The sequence below is a fragment of the Malaya genurostris genome, chromosome 1 (assembly GCF_030247185.1).
Source record: "Malaya genurostris strain Urasoe2022 chromosome 1, Malgen_1.1, whole genome shotgun sequence".
Classification (NCBI taxonomy): Eukaryota; Metazoa; Arthropoda; class Insecta; order Diptera; family Culicidae; genus Malaya; species Malaya genurostris.
The window spans coordinates 157924376-157948513 of NC_080570.1; the positions used below are offsets into that span (position 1 = coordinate 157924376).

General features: G+C 38.4%; 1 protein-coding gene across 18 annotated transcripts in view; it reads left to right on the plus strand.

Annotated features, from left to right (window-relative positions):
- LOC131426432 (cyclic AMP response element-binding protein B) overlaps window positions 1-24138 on the plus strand; it is a 29277-nt gene that overhangs the window by 406 nt on the left and 4733 nt on the right. For 2 of the 18 annotated variants that reach the window (XM_058589148.1, XM_058589155.1), the window contains exons 2-4: window positions 12758-13277; window positions 18536-18682; window positions 18825-18987. In XM_058589148.1, the coding sequence (XP_058445131.1) occupies window positions 13083-13277; window positions 18536-18682; window positions 18825-18987 (505 nt within the window). In that variant the 5' untranslated portion in view covers window positions 12758-13082. The other 16 variants (XM_058589158.1, XM_058589157.1, XM_058589159.1 and 13 more) reach the window with 16 other exon arrangements.

The following is a 24138-nucleotide window of genomic DNA, read 5'->3' on the forward strand; positions in this document are numbered from 1 at the left end:
ACTTCCACGCGCGCGCTCTGTCTTGATGACGTAATCCGAATTCGTCCTCTTAAAAATACACACTTTTCAATGTCAATTGATGCCCTTTACCTCAGTTAGACGAGAGAAAAATAGCGCATCTTAGCAGGCCTACGTGCATAGTTAGTATAGCTGCCACCCACCCACCGCATGCTGCGATGCGATGACGGGTGGGCATCGATCGGTTTGGAACAGTTGGCGAAATTTTCCGCCACCCAACACCGAAGTTTTCAGTTTCACGATAGGTCATAAAAAAAGGCTGCCTAACAATGGCGCACCATCAGCAGCAGGGCGATGACGTCACCCCTGATTACGTATAACACATCACCAACGGCGTAGCGTATAGCATACAGCAGCAAAAGGCACATTTACAGACGCCGTCATGATCGTAGGTATAGAGAATGAAATTCGACTCGTCGGTCGGAGCATTCCAGTCCGTTGTTTTTATGCTGGCTCAATCGTCAAGTGGGTATGCTATGCAAACGACATAAATACGTAAGCATACCGCTACACTGAACGATGACTGCACAGGCGAGGGGTTGTTCGATAGTTTTCCCACTTTCCAAGCGGAAATAAATTAAATCAACAATCTCCCCGATTTGGAGTTACGTAATGTCGAAGGAAATTTGTTTGTAATGGTTTTTTTTTTGTATGGTGGTCCAAAACTGATAACCATTACGATGCCCCTCGAGATAGGTTTTCCATCTTTGGGAAACGATTACGACCAAGAGCATGGCATATGTGTGTTCGTTCGGTTCACGATCTCTCGAAAACGTCGCGAGAGTTCTCTCTCTCTCTCATTCTCCTGCTGCCGCCACAGTTTTCACGTTGCGATGACGTTCACGCATTCTGTCAAAAACAAGCTCTCGCTAGTTTCGTTTCGGTGCTCGCTACGAATATGACGAACTTGTCCGCTGATTCTCGAAGGTCTGCTGCTGTTGCTATTGTTGCTGGTACCACTTCAAGCATTAAAGTGCCCGTAGTGTGAAACGACGTATCGTCGCGTTGAATGAGATTGAGTAGACGTGTGTGACGAGGAAGGCAGCACGCGGTCTCCCGTGGACGACACAGTGGTCGAAGCGAGAAAGCGAAAGAGAGAGAGAGAGATAGTTAGAGCGCGAGGTAAATCTGGTTACGTAGACCCCTCGATGATCAGTGCACCAACACAACAGTCGAGTGACGAGATGTTACCCATCTCTTTCGTGCCGGTGTGAACTGGGACCGAAGGCGATGTGCTCGAGCGAGTAGGCAACACTGTCTGTTCTGTAGGGTGTGTTAGTTTTTCCGTATAGCTGCTTGGCTCAGTGCGCTAGTGGAAATTGTTGACGTGTGTACCACCTATATTATTGCGATTATAGAGCTATTTTTTTTCCCTCTACATCGCTCTGTTCGTAGTGACGGAGCAGTATACGTAAGAGGTATGTAATTTCTGTAAACTTTTTTCGTGCGGAAACTGCTTTAAGTTTTAAATTTGATTTATCATTTTTACGGTGGATTGTTTTTGTGTGACATTGGTGATAGTTGCCAACAGTAGGCTTGGCACAGGTGTTTTGATAACGTTTTCGATTTGTGGCATTACTTCTTGACTCCTGGTGTGTAGTGCAAGCGGATCCGAATGCGGGGAAAAAAATGAGTCGAACCAACGAGCAGATACTAGTCGGTCGTTGAAGAGCGCGATAGGAAAGTAAAGGTAGCCAATGTAGAAAGAAATTGATCAGCATTCACTCGCTCTCTTTTTCGAATCAGTGCCGTTTTTTTTTGACAGAAAGCTGAAATGGAAGCATTTGAAAGGATTGTTGTGATAACTGTTCGCAGTGTGGTGATTCGTCACCAAATAGACAGTTTAATTTGACGACAGTCAATATGTTATGATATTATCTAAACGTCAAACAGTAGTGTGTATGCTCATTGGTGTCACCGTGACAACATCCCTGATTAGCTGCAATTGTGTCCATATGCAACAAAGCCTACTACCGAGGACTACGGAATGTAACTACGTAATAAAGCTGATATGTGCGGCGAAACTGTATTTGTAGGATCATTGTAAACATGGAGTGTGTTGATAGCAAATTAATTGTATCATTCTGCGCTAATAGGAAAGATAAACAGGGTGCTATCGTAAGCGCCAGACGAAAAACGCGTGACTGTTTTCCTGGTACTGAACGGTAGCGGTCTTCTTCCATGTTTCGGTTCGGTCCGTGCCGGGATCGGATTCGAGAAGCATTCCAGTTGATGATAGCAAAACGACTGTACATTTTGCTTACTGTCCGTCTACCACAAAACCGCAAAACTGGTTGTTGTTTGGATGAATCATTCAATAATATCGGTGAGGGCACAAAAACGAGCTCTCTTGTAGCATCGACTTATAGCGCGAACGCATAGGTTTTTATTTCCTTCTTATGTGCATTCACTCACTGCCCGGTCACAGCAACTGTAGCTGCCAACACCTTAATTCCTGGATAATTTCAAGGTTATTTACCCATCCCGCCCCACGCTCTCCCAATCGAGTGACATTCTCTTTCTCTCGTGTTGCTACACATTTTCGGGAGCCAGTGGAAAATTACTTGGAAAAAGAGAATCCTTCCATGCGCGTAACCATGAAAGGCTACCCCTACCGGCAGGACAACAGCGGAAGGGTCGGTTGGGGCTTTGGTGGCGTGTCAAATGTGTACTGTTTTGATATACTCGCACCAGTGTCACACCCCCCAAAAGGGGACCGAATGCGAGCACCGTCAACGGATGATGCTATGGTGATGATGCAAGCAAACCACCACCCCCACCCCCACCCATCTAAACCAGATGGCCAAGGTCGATGTTCCGTAGAGAGTGCGTTACTGGAATGCCCATTGAACGACCCCCCAATTGAACTTCCTCCTGCCAGCAGTCAGCACGCGCTGCAACTGAGTATCGCAGCAGGCTCTGGAAAATGTGTTTTCTCCGTCAGTCAGTGTACGGTACGGGCCGTGACGGTGTTGATACAAGTGGAAAAATGCGAAGCCCTCATTGTGATTCAGTGAATGGATTGTGTTTTCGGTATTGCCTTTTATTCAAATCAATTTGATAACGGTTTATTGTTATCTTGTCTGCAGAGTAGATGTGCGTACCAACATTTGGAGTTGATCGGTCATGAAGTACCGGCAAAAATCCGATACTCTGCTGGGCTGTATCCAACAAGAGCAAAATTCAGATGGATAAGAAAACACTAGATGTAATCAAATAGAACCCCAATTTGTAAAATGAACCATTTGCAGATGGTTAATTTGAACACCCATTGCACTATGCTCCGAAACGGGAACAAACATATTTTCACTATTAAATATTAGTTTTTTGTAGTTGGTGTCTTCACAAAAGTTGTTTGTAATCAAATTGCACTCCTTTTGATATAAAATATTACTAGGGTAGTTCTCATTTAGATTGAAATCTGAAATCTAACTTTCTTAATTGAACTCAAAAATGATTTTGTTGTACAATAAAGTTGTAGGAAATTTGCTTTTGAGCAACTTTGCTGAAAAAAGCACCTCTCTAGCTTTTTTCATTTGAACGAGTTACATCAATTTTTCCGAGTAAAAGTAGAGTGGCTCCTGAAAAATCACTTTTTGTTCTAACATTTTTGTGAAACGTTCTACGGAAAAGTTGTCTTCAGAAGAGTTGTTGTACTAATCATTTTGTTCAACCAACATTTTTCATATGAGCTACCAGTAAAAAGTTATGATTATTTTTTCATCAAAAACTAGTCAAGCTTCAAATATCAATACAATAAATAACCTATTTAAATTAGTTTTAAAAATGCCTTAAAAAAAACTCAAAAACATTGCATAACTCTTAAACGCCTTAACGTATCAACATACTTTCTTCAGCAGAATCATAGTATCAAATTAGTTCTACAAGTGTTCCATACATTGTCCTTCCGAGAAATAAGACACACAAAAACTACAGCCGGAAATAGATTGCAGAACAATTTTAATTAATTTATTACCAAAATAATAAAAAATATGAACAAACAATTAAAAATCAAAGTTTGCTGCAACGTACAGTATCGAAGAGGGAAACAACGATGGAGTAAATTCTCAAAATCAGCCTTTCTAAGAGCCATAAATGTTTACAAAAGATAGAAAAGAATTATTCAACTGTCGAAATATGTAAATCGTGTGAAATTAATGCATTTGGCGAACCTTTCGCAGTGCGAACTCCACACCAAACGGGTGCAAATAAAACCAACTTTCAGCTGCTTTGCGTTCGAAAAAAAAATTATTGGTGATTTCAGGATATGCAAGTGGTGTTAAATATTGTTTGCCTTTCTCATATAGAAAAGCTATACAATCACTGTGAAAGCCGTCATATACCATTCGACTCAGCGCGACGAACTGAGCAAATGTCTGTGCGTGTATGGGACAAATAATGTCACTCGATTTTCTCAGAGATGGCTGAACCGATTTTCACAAACTTCGATTCAATTGAAAGGTCTTACGGTCCCATAGATTGTTATTGAATTTTATTCCGATCCGACTTCCGTTTCCGGAATTACAAGGCAATATGTGCAAATCTATGAGAAAATGGGCATTCAATTTGCTCAGAAACTTCTTAACCGATTTTTACAAACTAAGATGCAAATGAAAGGTCTTGAAATTGTTTAAAATGTCCCCAAGGAGATCATTCAGGGGTTAGCCAAATTTTGTGCTAGGGCACATAACCGTTTTTATTATTTTTATGTTCGTCTTTGACTCATCAGTGCAGAGCAGTTCAAATTGAACTGCTTAGTGCTAAACTCGGCAGTTAAGAATACATTTATTAATAACCTGGGCTGGAAGAGCAAGATTAAAAAATCGTCCAATCGAGATCACTGCCAAAGAAGATCACTTGTGATTTTTACCAATAAATATCACTACTGATCTGATCTTTTTAAGATCAGTGATCTTCAAATTACATCGATCAAAACCGGTACTGATCTTTCGTCACACAAAATCGGTAGTGATTTTGAACTAAAATGATTATTGACTTGAGAAAGATCAATCATTAGATGATTCGATCGGCTTTGATCTTTGTGGATGAGAATCACATATCATCAAGTTCAGACATGAGTGCCGGTTGATCTACGTCTGAAATCATTGATCTTCCTCAGAGAGGTGTCAGAATTAGTGATAACAGTATTCCTACAGGAATTAATAACTAAGGATAACGCGTGTCGTGTTTCAAAATCATGGAAAATTGTCAATTTTGTATCTTTGAGGAATGCTTCTCTAACAGTCTTTATCACCAGAGTTAAGCATAAGAAGCCGCCAAAACAGTAGTGTCAACACTGTTATCAGTAGTGTCGACACGGTAGTTTGAAGGTAGTTAGGCGATGATATCGAACACCATTAGTATGATGGTTTCTACATGAGTGAGAATGAGTAAGATTCTTTAGCCTTACTTGTCTCGTTATGATGAATTCTCCAGGAAAGCTTCCTATCTCAGGAATAGATCACCGACATGGAGGTCGAACCTTAATAGCAATGGAGAAAAAAGGTAAACAACAGAGGAGATAAACACTTCGTAAGAAGCAACAAAAGAAAATTTATGGAAATACCCAACTTAGATAAACAAAAAAATATCCAAAGGGAGAATTTTTCAACAATCCCTCCCGCAGTAAACATGTGAATACTGGTGTTAGTTCGCATCTAGCAGTCTACGGTAAATCTAGTTGTAGTGCTTACGTCTAGATTAGGTTAAAATACTCACTGTTTCCTTGTAAATATTTTCCTATTTTTGTTTTCTCCTTCTTCAAAATAGCTCGTTTTCCATATTTAAATTATTTTTCCTCCAGGTTCATTTCAATAATATTCAATTTTCTTCAGCAAATTTTCCATATTTTGTTTCAAAATCTCCCAGTAAAATATATTTGTTACATAACAGATCCATTTTATCAATAATTTTCCAGTTCAGATTCTCGATTCTTCGCACATATCTATCACCTGAAAATAAAATTAAACAAAAAACCGTCGTCCCTGGAAACAAAATTCTTATCAACAACCGATAAAACGATACATTATACAATACTTCCCTTGAATTGATTGTTGTTGTTGTATTTTATAGTTTTTGGTTAGAGGGTCGTACCCTCATATCCGCCACTATCTCCTTGAATTGATTGAATCAAGTCCAAAAGAATTGTATTGACATCGAATAAACCTCTTGGCAACTCACCAGAGTGGTCAGGTCGTTTTTTCCAAAAATCTGTACACAACGTTTGTATCAGAAAATGGTGAACGCGGTTAATTTTAATCAGAAAAAAGACCCCACAACCAAAATTTGCTATTCCTAAACAAGCCAAAACCGAAAATCAGTATTTATTTGTATCAATTGTGAATAATCTGTTTTTTTTGGAGAGCGTATCGATATTATTGTATAGAGTAGAGATAGCAAATAGGAAAAACACCGATAAATCGGTAGACCTGGCAACGTTCCGCTGGTGAAATACAATTTCTGTATAAAATGTTGAAAAAGGACAAATGTAGCAATGAGAAATTCTCTTTCGATTATTACGGTACTCCTAGGAATCCTTCTCTCCAATTATGTGCCGATAAAAATAACTAAAGCGATCATCTTTTAATCTGCATTGAAGAAATTACCGAAAAAAACAGGAATATTTCGCAATAATCGAAAGAGAAAGTAAACAAAGAGAATCACTTATTGTTACATTCGTCGTTTTGAACATTTTATACAGATTTTTTGTTTTGACAGTTTCTAGTTATTGTTCGTTTCTAAAGTTGGCAACGCGATAGAGTATGTTTGGATAAAAGCGTCGCAGTGACCATTGTGACGCAAGTGTGAACGAGGGATTTTTTGAGTGAGTTCTATTTTCTTGCAACATTTGAAAAGAAATATTGTAGGCGGAAAAAATTTAATTTCGTGTATCATTTTTTTTTTGTGAAAGAATTTATCACGTTGGTGGAGTTTGTTGGATAAGTGAACTGATGCTGTATTTTATAATGAAAGTAAAATCGATTGAAGGCTCCTTGGGAACTATGATAGTTTTTCGCAGGCTACATCGTTGAAAATTAATTTTGTGAGCTGAATAGTAACTGCACATAAAAACGTAATTAGTTGAAATGATTGATTGTTACAAGAATATTTCAAATATGTGCCAAAAATATTTACTTTACCATGGGGTTCGTTTTCAAAATGTACCCTCTGAGAGAGTGATAAGTTTTTGATCGTGAATATCTCTTGTTGTATCTAACGTATAAACATAATTTTTGCCACATGCCACCGGAAATATGATCAGCAATTTATGATAAAACTTTTAGACATAACCACAAATAATTGAAAATCAGATTCTAAGAGCTATAAATGTTTACAAAAGATACACCAAACGGGGGCAAATAAAACCAACTTTCAGCTGCTTTGCGTTCGAAAAAAAAAAATTATTGGTGATTTCAGGATATGCAAGTGGTGTTAAATATTGTTTGCCTTTCTCATGAAGAAAAGCTATACAATCACTGTGAAAGCCGACGTTTGAACCGAGCCCCGGAGGGCCGAATGTTATATACCATTTGACTCAGCGCGACGAACTGAGCAAATTTCTGTGCGTGTATGTGACAAATAATGTCACTCGATTTTTTCATCGGAGATGGCTGAACCGATTTTCACAAACTTCGATTCAATTGAAAGGTCTTACGATCCCATAGATTGGTATTGAATTTTATCCCGACCCGACTTCCGTTTCCGAAATTACAAGGCATTATGTGCAAATCTATGAGAAAATGAGCATTCAATTTGCTCACAAATTTCTTAACCGATTTTTACAAACTAAGATGCAAATGAAAGGTCTTGAAATTGTTTAAAAAGTCCCCAAGAAGATGATCCAGATCCGATTTTCGGTTCCGGAATTACAGTGCGATTAGTAAAAAATTTCAATTTCATGTGTATTTTTTCACAGGCGATGGCAAAACGCGTGCACATTTTTATAAAATTTACTGGTAAATTCATCTAGTTGGCAGACCTTGTTTTTTGGTAGATATATAAATCTGCTTTGAGACTACTAGTCTCCGGTTTGCGCTTCCGAACGCACTAGTAATAGTGAAGAAAAGCTCCAAAAAAATAGAGCTCACTTCGACTTCGGTTAAACAGATTTTCACAAATCATGATTCAAAATAAAGCTCTCAGTGTCTTAAGAGACACTGTGCAATTACATCCAGATCCGACTTCCGGTTCCGAAATTATGGGGCAATAACTATCAAAACTTTCAAACTGTCATACAAAATTATGCAAAATCGATACGCATCGGTACGTGCTGGTACGGAAGAAGAAGAAAACGCACCGGCGTGCAGGTTTGCCACATTTAAATCTATATTAACTTGGCATAGTTGTTTACAAATCGAAAAGGTGATGGTAGTTTTTACCAAAGAAACTTTTTGATTTTATTCAAGTTTGAAAAAAATCTTATCAGAACATAAGTAATTCGAGAAAGGCATCATTACACCACTAGGTGGATTAAAAAACGTTTTGCCTTTCTCATATAGAAAGGTAATGCAATCACTGTGAAAACCGACTTTTGAACCGAGGCCCGGAGGGCCGAGTGTCATATACCATTCGACTCAGTTCGTCGAGTACGCAAAATGTCTGTGTGTGTATGTGTGTGTAACGTTTTTTTTTTTGCACTAACTTTTCTCAGAGATGGCTTAACCGATTTTCACAACCTTAGATTCAAATGAAAGGTCTTGTGGTCCCATACAAAATTCCTGAATATCATTTGGATCCGACTTCCGGTTCCGGAATTATGGGGTAAAATGTGCAAAAAATTGTGAAAATAAGTGCACTAACTTTTCTCAGAGATGGCTGAACCGATTTTTACAAACTTAGATTCAAATTAAAGGCCTTGAGGTCTCATAAAAAATTCCTGTATATTATTTGGATCCGACTTCCGGTTCGGGAGTTATGGGGTAAAATGTGCATAAAAAAAAAGAAAATATCTGTTCTAACTTTTCTCATAGATGGCGCGACCGATTTTTACAAACTTAGGTTAAAATGAAAGATCCTTTGGTCCCATACGTAATTCCTGAATTTCATGCGGATCCGACTTCCGGATCCGGAAATATAGGGTAAAATGGGTTAAAAATTGTATACCATCACTGAAAATTAGGAAAAACCTTAAAAATTTTTCTAATTCGACCTCAAATGTTTTCCAATTGATAGTTTCTATCAGTAGACGGTCAAACAAACCGATTTCGGTTATTCTTTTAAGAATCGAAGGAAATGATTTTGAAGAATACCACAGTATTATATATGACTAGCTGACCCGTCGAACTTCGTCTCGCCCAAAAACTATTTGTTCGCATTTATGTGTTCGAAAAGCAGAATGGTCAAACGACTAAGTGGTTAACGTTTTTCTCCAATATTTTGCTGATTACTTAACCTACAATCAACAGAATTCGACACACATTCGCTTTAGCCCAAAAAAAGAAACATCACCCAAAATTAATGTGAACATCTGTACAGCTTTTTAGCATCGATAATGTTTTCTAAAAACTTGTTCTGTACGTTCAAGTTGCCAAAAAGTACCACACGTACTTTAGAGTTCTAATAAAGTGGATATTTTTAGATACGAAGGAACTTCTGGTGCCTTGGAGAGACGACGCTTACATTTTAAGTTGATATTGAACTTACCAATTTGAGCATTCTTCTTAGCAAGAATGGCTTTCATCGTATCAAAGAACGCTCTCTAGCAACTCTTCACACGATTCAATCAGTCCCATCAAAGAGAGACGAATATCATCTCAGTGACAAAACACCTGCATGGCCCATTTAACACAGAATGGACACCAGTGCGAAAACGATTTTCTCTCGACAACCCTTCTGAACATCACGGGTTAGCACGTTGGGGTAGGGATTCGCTCTGAAGCAATTCTCGTTTTGCGATCCGATTCTATACGGGCAGTGGATAATTGTGGTAGAATCATTTTACTATTGTCGCCTATTCTAACTTTGTACATATAACTTCGGCATAAGTTGTGTCTATGAAAATATTTGTGAATGCTCAACACAAAGGTTTCGAAATATTGTAACCTAGTATGAGAATCATCAAGTTGATTCATCGGTTCGATTTTCTGGGATAATTGTCAAATTGTGATTATCCCTTGTTAAATTCCACACAGCGCCGATTATTACAAAACTGTACCTATTTTGGTAAGGGCCGTGAAATACTCAAAGTATGAGATGGAGCGAAAAAATGTAGAAAAAATCTTTCACGGTTTATGCATTTAGATGCAGTGAGTTCTTGTAGCATCATCTACCAGATTGACGATGTTGTGTACAATTTAGAGAAATAGTATCAATCCATCTTGAATATTGATATCTAATTGCAACTTATTATGTGCGCTTCGTGTAATCTAAATCATTCAAAAGCAAAATGCAAGAAAAATATCTTAGTTTGACTTCAGCGCTTCTAGAGCACAAACTTTTTGTTGATTCCCAATGACCAATAGTATGCATCTGACTCCGCTACACACATTCAGGAATTCCACCAGTCATTTAGTAGGCAACAATGTTGATACCCAATTAAGCACGTGGCTCGGAATGACGAACCACATGAATCAAGTATGCACTTCACACAAATCAACTCGTTGCGCGCCAAAAGATTCTTTCAACGATCTAGTATTCCTTTCTTCAACGGCCAAACACTTATGCAACTCGTTATGCGCCAAACACCTATCAATGATCTAGCAATCATTGGCGACTTTTTTAGTGGAAAATTCCATTGTCCATACAAAATAACTTTATTGGTTTTTCCCACTTTTTCGGTAAGTTTTCTTTTTTTTTATGTACGAACCCGGTGGGGGTTAAAACAGATCAAACAAAAAAAAATCATCTCAATCCGTCCATCCGTTCTTACGTGATGCGATTACAAAGGATGCATTATATATATATATATATATATATATATATATATATATATATATATATATATATATATATATATATATATATATATATATATATATATATATATATATATATATATATATATATATATATATATATATATATATATATATATATATATATATAGATTGTATGATTGATATGAGAAAGGCATCATTATACCACTAGGTGGATTAAAACAGGTTTTTATTCATTACATCTGCATTCTATTAGAGGAATTCATTCGAATTCACTTTAATCCGGTTATGTCTCTGAAATTACCCTCTCGCCTTTTTTCAGGTGTGTACTATCTGTTGACGGCCACAAGCCACGGTACTTCAGTGAAGGGTCTTAAGGACTATTCACACATTTCAGTTCCGTGACGGTTCAGTGAAAGTGCCTTCAGTGCGCCGTCAGTGTTCTTTTTTTATCGGAACCCTTCCGTTTCCGTACTGTTTCCGTACTGTTTCCGTTCCGGCACAGCCAATGCAATAACATACCGACTTGAGTGAAAATAAAAAATATCGGTGACGACGAATTTGAGTTTGCCGGACGGACGCTACACTGACGGCGAGCTGCACTGAAACGGCACGGTGCCGGATAGGTGTAAATGCGCGCATAGAAAACGAATGAAATAATATCAGTATCCGTGCACGGTGTCGTGCCGGCACTGAACCGGACCGGATATGTGTGAATAGTCCTTTAGTCCCCATTGATAAATCACTTACTCCTCGAAAAAAAAACCGTCGTCTACGTTAGAGAAATTCGGTAAGCCGGCGATTTTTGGCAGGCATAACAGGACACTGCTATCTATCAATCAACATTTCAATGATATATAATTTTTTTAGTTTCGATTATAGAGGTTTTAACCTCAAGGTCATTCGCCTGGTTGGGAATCGAACCCAGGCGGGCTGCGTGAAAGGCATCGACTTACCCATCACACTATACCCGTCCCCACATATAATTGAAAATACATGGCATTCGTAGAAATATTTCCAATCAATTGGTGAAATAATATTACTGGTTGAAACTAAACTGACTGAGCTGTAAGTGTTCAAAAGCTGATCACATTTCTACTTGTATTTACCCTTGAATTTCTAATTTGCACCCCTATTTAGAAAATAAAGATGTGTTCCACATCAAAATTTCCTCACTTGAATGTTCACACAACAGAACAAATTTGGAAGCAGCTGCTTGTTCAGCTTTTAAGCAGCGAGAAAGTTTGCTCAGAACTGGTTATGTACGCTCAAGTTGCCATAAAGTGCCACGCGTACTTTAAAGCAGTCAGAAAGTGGATATTTTTCAAGTTCAAGCATGAATGTGAAATATCCACACAAAACCACTCGTTGCGCACCAAATAATTTTTTTCACCGATCTAGTATTCTTTTCTTCGACGGCCAAACAGTTATGCAACTTTTCATACACCGAACACCTATCGATGATCTAGCAAGCATGGGAGACTTTTTCAAACGGGAAACTCCGTTTCCATATAAAACAACTTTATGCAGTTTTCACACTTTTACTATGAATTTTCTTAATTTTTTTGATGTTCGAAAATCCAATACATTGTTTTGAAGTAATATATTGTACAACGTTACTCAATATCATGCGAGACATCCACGGCGGCCAGATCGCAAGCCGGTCCGACATTAGTCTTATCAATCACAAAAATTAACGTGTCTTATCGAGGCCCTAAAAAACAACAGAAAGATAACAATATTTGCATCGACGAGCATCCCGCGAATGTCCGTAGTTTCTTGGACAACAATCATCCTCTAAGAAAACAACAACAAAACGCGCTTACTAACCGATTGTTTCTCTCTCTCTCTCGCTACTCTTCCAGAACACCGATACGATTAGTGGATCCGTTGATTAGCGGACGACGACCAGTTTGAAGGTCACTCTTCAGTTCGGCTGAGGTGTGCACCAGTGCAAAACCAAAACACAAAAAAAAATCGAACAACAACCAGCCAGCCAGCCAGCGGTTTATTATTGCACGTGTGTTTATCGAGCTAACCGCTCGACGGCGACGGCGACGGCGACGGTCACAGTCCCGTCCCGAACCACATCCGACGATCCGGTTAACGCTTGCAAAGGACAAAAGGCTGCAGCAAAATTTCAAACTGGCGGGAAACTCACGGGGGCTCTGGCAGCTGAAGCAGGAGGCAATGGACAACATGGTCGAGGAGAACGGATCCTCCTCGCTGGACCCACTGGCCAACAACGACCAGCACAACAGTAGTTCAAGTTCTGGTGGTGGACCGGGACCGGGACCGGCCAACAGTGCCAGTTCCGAAAGCATCAATTCTCCCGCAAACGTTGTACAAATTCTGCCGGCATCGCAAACCACTGGCAGCGTACAGGTGAGTGTCGATTGGTTCCTTGTTTTGATTGTTTTTTTTTTTTTGTTTTGTCGCAGTTTTGCTGGGCTTGTTAGAGTAGGGAGAGTACAACTCGGTTTGTCTGATGTATGACTCAATCTTTGTTGGCTAGTCGATGCCGCCGCTGCCATCTTTGCCGCCGCCGCTACCAACCGTCGTCACAGCCTCTGTTGCTGTTGCCGGCCATCAGGGCGGCTTGACTTCACTGCACACAGCATTCGTAGTAGACCTTAGTCATATTTACCGTGCCTCATACCACACACACACACAATGTGAAAGACCGGCCAACCGACCGAGGATGTCGTCATCTGATCGAAGTTCTTTCTTCTTTCGAGTTGTTTCTCTTTACTCTGTGTTTTGAAACGCGAAAGCAAATCTCTTGAGGACACACCGTTTCGGGCTGTAGCAGTCTCTATTGATCGAAAGAAATGGAAATAAATAGTGGCCATAGTACTACCGAATGCTGCTAGTTCAGAGGAGCGGACAATATTCTCCGAATGACGTCATTCTGCGACCAGCAGACATCGGGGGATAAACATTTGGCATATTTTATTATTTATCGTTGTTTATGTTATTATCTGTTACTGATTTTTTTGTTTGTTCGCTTCTTTCGAATATGTTGCTTCTTCACCTTGCTTTGCACTGTGCATGCAATTAGACTAATTTTGAATGGGGAATACATTAGCGGTTTGTTTCTAATTGATTCTAATCTTTGCAGCCCGATCGGAAAGCAGGTTCTGCTGTTTGCAGTCCGACTCGCGGGTTGGAATGCGCGCTCGTGTGTGAGCGGTTCGCAGTTTGTAAACCGGCCTGGCAAAGAAGACAGGTGAAAGAGTTTATTGCTCTTCGGTCAATTTGCGAAGCGTGTGGCCATGATACCTCACAGGCTGTTTGGTTTGATTTCTTTTATCTCTCGGACTGACTGTGTGAGATAGATAAATTGTGATTAATGATTAATAATAGCGGATTTTCCTGTAGTTTGGTGCTTTGGTCTGTTTCGATTTTCGTATGTCTGGTTTCCGTGGGTTTTCCCCGTCGATGAAGCAAGCACAGCCGCTGGTTTAACGAACGAGTCTAGGAAAATTTTTCCTACACGCTACGTGAAAAATGTGGTTTTATGAGACAATCTTTCGAAATGACGCAATCAGTGTGAGTTTTGTTAGCACCTGACGAAGGCATTAGATAAAATATGTGACGGATCATAGCAGGCGCTGTGTTCTCCTAATTCTGTCACAATCAAATTGGTGTGTTTTTTTTTTTTGAGAGGCTAGTTCCGCGTTCATGAGCGAACGATCGCCGCTATAATCGCCACAGTAAACAATTTTCAATGTAAGATTTACAATCGGTTCAGTTTTGTTGTTTACACGATTTGCTTTTGATTCGTCATGTCTCACAGAAAAATTTAGAGGGTTGTATACAAGACACGACCGATCACGATTACATTAAAAATGAAATAATTCTTAGGTACCCATAATAAATACAAAAATAAAGATGGCGATGGATGCACTAAAAGTCACAAATTACAAACTTGCTCATCTTTTAGTGTTTACATTTTTGGCGAATGATCAAAATGACAATTAGATTCTTTCAAACAATTGATTCTACTCTGTTTTATGCCTTCAACAAATATTTACATTTCAAAATTTTTTGAAAATATCCTTTATATGAAAGTCAATTATGATGATTTCTTTAAAAAGCGTCGATAATCTTCGGAAAGTGTCTGAAAATAGAATGGCAGCAATACAAGGAAGAAAATATGTGACACACTCCACAAAACATATTTTGTTACTTTAATTGATTTTCACTTTTGCATATTAAGGAAGCAATGGGTAAACTAAAGCAGAAAAGTATTCGGGCATACATTTATAGATTGCCTTTTGTGCTATAGTTCATACTGCGCAAATCGGACAAGAGTTTGACATCATTCACTGAGACTGTCATTGGCTCATTAAAACATAGGTCAATTCAATACAATGCAATTGAAATACTTAAACGACGTTACGGCATAAGTATAAGTTAAATGTTTTCGAATCGATTGGTAGTTAAATTAAATAAATTCATTAACAAATGACTGAGTTCTAAGCGTTCAAAATTATGACAGAAAAAGGTTACGCGGTTATTTTTGATTTTTTTTTAATTGACAACCAGCTTCGTACAGTGAAGAGTTAGCAAAAGCGACAATCCAATTTTTGAAACTTTTAATTGACACCCGGCCCGTATAGCGAAGAGTAAGGCATTTTTAATGCCAAAAAAAAAACTAAAGAGACTTATTGATATTTTCATTTATTATTTTAATTATTTTCAATAATTAAGTTGGTAGTCCCTATGGCGAACTTAATGTACGGCGTTTGTCCTGCTTAACGATAGAGTTGTAATCAATTTCAAGCATTGTACGGTGTGACTAAATGTACATGCATTATTTGATTATTTGCAGATGGGATACGAAGACTGGTATTTGTCTCACTTCAGTAATTGAGATCCCGTCTAGAGAACATTGAACGAATTGTAGAATTCCAAGTCACTAGGGTTTAGACCACCATTCGCCAGTCTCTCTCCACTTCCGTCATACACGCATTCTCCTCGATTGACCAGATAAACACGTTCTTCTTTTTTTGATTCTTTATTCAGCATCAGTGTTGGTAAAAATCAACATGTCGAAAATCGCGACTTCGGGCCTCTTTCGGTACAACATGGACTCCATTCGACTTATACCATTCCAAGATATCTTTGGCGTAATGACAAGATGCCAAATCAGGCCTGAATATCGAGGGATCGTCATGGCTGAGTAGCAATGGTAACAATCGTTTATTTTGGCATTCTTCACACTATATTTCTTCGTTAACCTTGTCGGTAGTGATGAAGCTTGGGCTTGCTCGACCACAGCTGCATATTGCCTGCCAAACCAAATATTTTTTGGGGAAAGTTGGCCTTTTTCTTCGTCATGAACTACTCCTCTACGCCGTTCTTCAAAAAGCAGCCCAAAGTCTTCCGGCACATAAGATTCATCGTCCATTATCACGCAGGAAAACTATTTCAAATAGTCATATTCTCTTTATCATTTGGTACAGATTTCGCCTTGAACGACTTCATACCTTGCCGGTGCTTTGAACTATGGATAATTTTTTTCAATACATACCGAAAAATCTGGTCTCTTCTGCAATATTTGCTTCACCTTCGCGTCCTTCTGGTGGTTCCTGAGATCATGTTTCGAAAGATTTAAGAACTGTACAGACAGTGCTTGCAGGAAAACCAAGCTTTTTTGCAAGTTTCTTACTGATAAATCCGGATTTTTATTGATAAAGTATTTTCTGAGATATAAGTGTTTTGTGAGTGTCCAGATTTTGTCGCGAACTAGCCTTAATTTGAAATTTCGAAGTTGATATCTGCAAAAGCTGATGTTGAAAGAAAAATACGCTCAGGAACGTATCGAAAGGGTAGATATAATTTGGGTCATGTCTAGGATAATTGAAAACGTTTGGGCACAAATGAATAATCGAACTTGCAATTTGTATTTTTGGGAAAAAAAACTACTCACAAAATCTAGACCAAAGTATCCTTCGAAGGTATCAAGCCATTATTGATACTGAAGGTGAATGGGTCTGTTATTAGTGTTTGAAAAAAAAAATAGACAAAATTGCCGACTTTTCATGGGTTTTTCTTCACCCTCACTGACGGAAATACTCATGCAGCATCATTCATAGTACCCATCATGAGTTAGCAGAAAAAATTTGACAGCTCTGTCAGTCGAGCTCTAACCGTGATGGCAAAAACAGTGAAACAACTCCATTCAGAAGTGCGCGCTTAAAAGAACGGCACCCCGTCGCATCGAAAATGGATACCGTGCGGCACTGTGAATGCCAGTGAATACGCCCGTTCCGGCATCTACAACATTATGGCATTATTAAACAACAATAAGATGGTAAACTCAATGGATAGCAATGACTGACATGGTATTGCGTAATTTGCTTCCCCCACGAAGGAAGTGAGGTCCGAGGTGAAGTTCATTTCACACACCAAGTTCCCCAAGAAGGAGCAGCTGTGGCTGGCGATCAGCAAGAAAGGGATGTCAAAGCCACTGTTCTTTTGTTCCGGACTGGCCGTGAAGGGGGAAGTTCATATTACGAAATGCCGGCCGGAATTGCGTCGTTCATCAAGAAACCTATTTTATAATTTGACTCGACGGAGTACGTTGTTCGTTAGGCGCCCACACTTGATTGAGCATGTGGTTCGGAATAGTGAAGCACATGGATCAAGTAGGCTCATTTAATTTCCAGACAAAAACAGCTCGTTTCGCGAAAACGATTTTATTAATAATCTAGTATTTATATTTTGCTTTCCAGCGGGTAAGCATGGCGCAACTCGATATGCGCCAAACAATCCTCGAAGATCGAGCATTGAGTGGAAAATGTTCAATTCCACACGAAACAATGTTCAAGATTTCTTCCATTTTGTCCGATAGATTTTCCTAATGTAACATAACCTAAAACCTTCGCACAAACGTCACATTTCAAACAAAACACTTATTACATACACCAAATAAAAAATGAAAATAGGGAACAGATGTCACACTTTTCTTCAAATTAAGATAAAATGAACAGGAAGTAACGACTCGTTAGTTTGGATATTTTTAAAAACACTACAAACATCACTTATTAATCCAACATATTTACTTGGAGAAAAAAAATTATTTTGAGATGGATTTCAAAAGAAATACCAACCTTTACGCGGCGCGAAATAAATATTTCAGTCACTGACGCTCACAACTCTAGAGCACTTTTATATAACTATAAACTCGAAGATGTAGCAACTCTCCTAGAGCGACATTTCACCCCAATTCACCCAACATCCATTTAAAAATTTAAACTTAAACAAATTAAAGTAACATGGAGTCGAAATTTTAAAGTTTTTATAGCAAAGCGCTTGCCTGTATTCAGTAAATGGGAAATATCTTTTGACTCATAGAACCTACAAACTTTTTTTTACGGCAAATGAAAGGTTATCAAAATACCTATAATACCTGTATTTCAAGAGGTATAAAAAAGCAAATATTCTGGTTCCCGGCGGATGAAGAAGATCCAGAATTATTCAAAACGAAAGAACGGCAGAATTGGAGTTCTGCATAACAGGTGAATAATCGCATCACTGTGGGTCTCCGGTTTTACAGCTTTGCCGATCACTCTTGCTAGTTCATAAGGAAAAAGTTTAACTACTCAATTTTAACAGAATCCGTTTTCTTTCAGACACATTCAGTGATACAACAGAACCAGCAGTCGGTCATACAGACGGCGGCCGGTCAGATACCGGCGTTACCCCGAGGCGTATTATTAGTGTGTAACAAACCCAACTCAGTAATCCACACTACGCAAGGTAGTTTGCAGGCTATTCAGGTGAGTTGTTTGCAGTTTTGCCCCCAATGGGTTTTCCTTCCGGGTGCAGAACCGGATTGTCCTCGAATAATCAACAGTGGACAGTGTCGCTAATCTATCCTTTCATATTCATCCATATTCCACACTCACTGGCCGTGTGCAGATTAAACCAGAGCCGAATGTCGGCAGCGGTGGCAGTATAATGACCGATACCAACAGCGACGACACGTTGTCGGACGACGAGACGCCCAAAAAGCGAAGAGATTTACTAACCCGCCGACCATCCTATCGTAAGATTCTGAGCGACCTCGGCGGAGCAGAAATTGGTATGTTTCGGTTGTTCCGTTCTCTTCCTCTGATTCCGTATCCCCCCCCCTCCCAAATCCCTACCGCGTAAATCCCCCCTTTAGTCCGAACGCTCATCATACCACCAACCATCAATCTCATTTTCCCAACCATTCATCACACCATCCAAACATCCCAATTTTCTTCCGTTCATTTCCCATTATTTTCTGTTTTGTTCTTCTTCGTGCATGCAATTTTTTTTCTAAACTAGAGTAAACTGCTAAGCGGCTATTGAATTATTGCGCTTAATAGTAATGGCTTTTGGGATGTAGTTTTTCTCATTTGTTTTTTTATTTTTATTAATTTTTTTCCCGTTCTTTCAACATCCTCCTGTCTCTTCTTAATTTCCGTTCGTAGAAAAAAACAAAAATTCGTACCGTTCTCACAGAATCTGCCGGGGTCCCAATTTTTTATTATCATGCATTACTCTTACACTATAATGTAATATCCTACCAAGCAAGAGGTTATTAATTTCACTAGTACTCAGGCGTTTGTTTTTATCTCGGCGAAAGCTTCGGATCCCATGTTCGGATGTGGGTCGATCAGTTGGATAGCGTTTTTCGCTGGGATAAAACCGAAATGCTGTGCACGTAGATTTGAGTTTGCATGCAGTTAGAGTTTTACTAACCAATACCAGAAACAAAAAATTCAACTCCGGATCCGTGCAGCCGGAAGAAAGTATACTAGAACAAAAATTGAAGCGCAGTCGCGTCTTTTTCTCAGTTTGAACCTAGTTTTCTTGGATGCGATTTTTTCTGGAGATGAAATCGATTTATTATTTAACTTTTGTAGTCGGTTTCTTACTCCAAGACTCCTATATATGGTTTGAACGATCAGCAGCAATTCAGAGATGGACCAAAATCAGAACTTGTCTTTTATTTTTTTTAACTGGTCGTCGAAAAGTAGTTAAACACAACCGGGATCGGTAAACTCTGTTCGGAAGAATTCCTAGTCCTTCCCTGTAAGTTCGCTTTTGTGTCTTGGCCCAAACAGACGGACCGCTACAGTCTTGCTTCTAGAAACATAGTTCAACTCAGTGTGGTGAACATTTAAGGATTGTGGAGAATGAAACTTTCTCGAGTTATGCAAACTTGAATTTGTACGATCAAAGACAATCGTTATTGACATCGAAAAGAGTAGAATTCGTCATTCAATAATCGGAGTAGATATAAAAAACCCTACCTACTTAAGTACTGGTACCCAACAAGTCAAGCGCTTCGCAGACAAGCAATGACAACAATAAAATACTCCGACATTTGCTACGGCGCCGGCCAACGACACCAGCGATCCAATTTGTAACGCAGCAACTACGACGAATCAATGGACGAAGGCGCGATTAGTGAACCCCAAGCCTCGCTGGATGGTGAAGAGACTGCATCTTTTCTAAGAAAAAGGGTCAAGCAGTAACTTCGTTTTTACAGAAAAAATGTATATAAGATTTGTATTTAACCCCAAAGCATCCCAAAAATTGGAGAGTCCAAATTGAGTACATGGTGTTGTCGTATATTCAAACCCTGATCTGGAAGGATTCTCAGTATCAGTAGACTTGTAGCACTAGGCATGCAACGGTTCTGTTCGCTAATAATCGGCTACGAAGTTTTTTGAAACAGAAGATCCAATTCCACAGAAGGAATGTAATGTCAAGAAGGCTTTTAGCACACCAGCAAAAACAAAAATCGAATGAATTTCAATACACAGCAACTCCGGATTTTCACAGCATTGAACATTTCAGAACCTCCCCAAAAAGCCTTCCAATACCTAGAACATCATGGAAACAGTTAACATCATAATGACCAATTTTTTCTAGGATTTATATCATTCGATGGATAATTTATTTTTCATCGCAAATGGGTCAATCACTGTTCTAAAATTGTCAACGCACCATGACTAAACTGGATTCATTCAACGTTTTATTGCATGGTCAAAAATGCTTTGTGGCAAACATAGCTTGCATTATGATTAGTCTCGATCACGAATCTCTATATATTGGATGCTATTAGGAATTAAATAGTGCTAATTTATTGATAAAACATTCCTTCAACTTCTAGCATTGAAGTTGTTGCTTGCAGATAAACATTCAAGGTAAAGACATTTGTATAGCTTCTGCTACAGACAGGATAATCAAGTATGCCATGACTCTACATAGCTATCGAGGCTGACAGCCAGTAGAGGAATATTATTCATTCTGTTACAAGCTCTAGTTAAAATTAGAAGCAAATGTACGATTAAGCATTTTGAAATTTTTTATTCGTATGTAACAATTTGGCTACGAGGAGCTGGAAAATTCTTCATGACTTCAAGATAATCTTGATAAACAATTTTAGCATACATCGGGGATCTGATGAGACCGTTGGTGATTGTGAGGATTTTTCTAATCAAGCAATAACAAAAAAGTTACTTCTGTTGCTGAACCGGTTGACTCCCGAGAAGATCATCGAGTCCCTTTCTGTGATAATCAAGAAGTTCGCACCGCACGCGTATAGCTCTTGGCTCCTGGAAATTTTTTTCTGGCTACCTAGAGTTTCATTGATTCAAGGCTTCAGTCTTTTTCAAGGCTACCTGAATCACTAACAGTCTTTTTGAAGACTATCAATTAGTCAGCCTTTCTCTAGGCTATACAAAGAGTGATATTAGAGTGACTAAGAAATTAACCAGCCTTTTTTAAGGGTATCTATTCAAAGAACTATTCTTCGAACTAATCAGTCTTTATCAAGACTTTTCCAAACTAGGAGTCTAATCGAAGACTAATATAGCCTAGTTAATTTAAATTTTCATTCATTTCAAAAATGCTTGCGTCCAACCGGAAAGGCAACAAGCCTAAGGCTAAAAATAATTCAATACGGAATTAATCACAATCCGTTATTCAACATTTTTCTAATAACATTCACGATCTTATAGAATCTGAATGTAAAAATAAAAGACAACGCACGGATTTCTCTTCCGTTGATTCTATGCCGTCTAACAATATTTACGAGATTCTTCCTGAATCCGATTGTAGCGACATAGAAGAAAACTCTTCAAAAATTCCCAAAATGGACGCTTGTCGTTCTGGGAAGAAACAACAATCTATGCCACCAGTGACGGTGATGATTTCCGACTTCAAAGCATTCCGTACTGAGCTTTCTACTTTTCTCCCGGAAGTAAAAGTCTCATTTCAAATCGGACGAAGAGGAGAATGTCGAGTCTTGGTTGATGGATTGGAAGATTACGAACGTCTTAATCGATATTTGTCCGAGAAACTTCATAACATAACTTCATAACATTCATATGATATAAAATCAGACAGACCCTTCAAGGCTGTCTTGAAAGGTTTATCAAATGATCAAAGTATCGATGAAATTAAAAATGAACTAAAAGAATTGCTTGGTTTTGCCCCTTCCCAAGTAATACTTATGAAAAAAAAGAGCGGATGGTACTTCTAAACCACGCTCTGAAATTTCCCATGAACTTTACCTAATACACTTCAATCGAAGTGATGTAAACAATTTGAAAACTTTAGAAAAAGTACGTTACATTTCTCACATTAAAATTCATTGGGAACATTATAAACGGCATAATCGTATTGCAAACGCAATGTCGTCGTTGCCAAGGCTTCGGCCATGCAACCAAAAATTGTCATATGGATATACGGTGTTTGAATTGTGGTAAATCGCATTCGAAAGACGTTTGTCCAATGAATGAAACCACTGATAAATTTTCATGTTCAAATTGCGATGGAAATCATAAATCCAATTATTTGAAATGTCCTGCCAGGGAGAAAATTTTGAACGCTCGTTCGCTTAGACAACAAGTCAAATCAACGACCTTAAATTTACAGAACATACCTGAAAATAAAAAAAAAAACGTTACAAATGCCACGCTTAATTCTTCTAAGGCACTCATTTCTTCGAATTTAAAACAAAAAACAGGTACGCCTTCCAATTCGTCTTCTAACGAAAACAATTTATTGTCAGATAGATCGACCTCGTTATCTTCTTCTTCGAACGTCAGTTACGCTAGTGTAACAGGTAGAAATCTACAACTTAATTCTTCTAATGTAAATAATCAAAGCACAGGTCTTGCAGTTCATCTTCTAACGAAAACAATTTATTAATAGGTAGATCGGCCAAATCATCTTCTAATGGCATCCTACCAATATTCCTTCAATGCCATTCGCTTCTTTAAACGAAGTCGATTTAGGCGATATAACTGAAAATAAAATGATCTACCTACAAGATCAACTTTTTCAAATGATCATCCGAATGAATTCGACTTCATCATTTTTTTAAGCATTTCAAATCGGATGGCAATTCGCAAATAATATTATAATGAATTTAAAATTTAACAGTGATGTTAAATAATTATTTGAATATTTTAAATTGGAATGCTCTATCTTTGAAATCGAGTGAAGATGAATTTTATAATTTTCTCAAAGTTCACAAAATTCATATTGCCATTGTGACAGAAACTTTTCTTAAACCAAATGTAAAATTGAAAAGTAATCCACATTATGTGGTTCATCGGTTTGACAGGTTTACTGGAAATGGGTGGTGGAGTTGCCATTTTTGTCCAACGGCAAATTAAACATCGAATTTTATCTTCTTTCAATACTAAAGTTATTGAAAGCTTGGGAATCGAAGTTGAAACCATTCATGGAATTTATTTCATCGCTGGAGCATATTTGCCATTCCAATGCACCGGCGAACAATTAAATTTCTTCAAATGCGATTTGCAAAAACTCACAAGATATCGACCGAAATTTTTCGTAATAGGGGACTTGAATGCTAAATATGTCCAGTGGAATTGTAGGCAAAATAACAGTAATGGTATAGTAGTCAACTCTCTGCTGGTTACTTTTCAGTTCTTTATCCCACTAATCCGACTTGTTTCTCTTCCGTGAAAAACCCATCTACAATTGATCTGGTTCTAACGGATCAAAGTCACATTTGTAGTGAACCGATTACACATGCTGATTTTGACTCAGATCATCTTCCTGTAACATTCAGACTTTCCAACGAAGCTATAATTAATCCAATTAGTTCTATTTTCAACTATCATAGAGCTAATTGGTTGGATTACAGATCTCACATTGAAAATCATGTGGATCATGAAACTATTTTAGAAAATTCTGCGGACATCGACACAGCAATTGA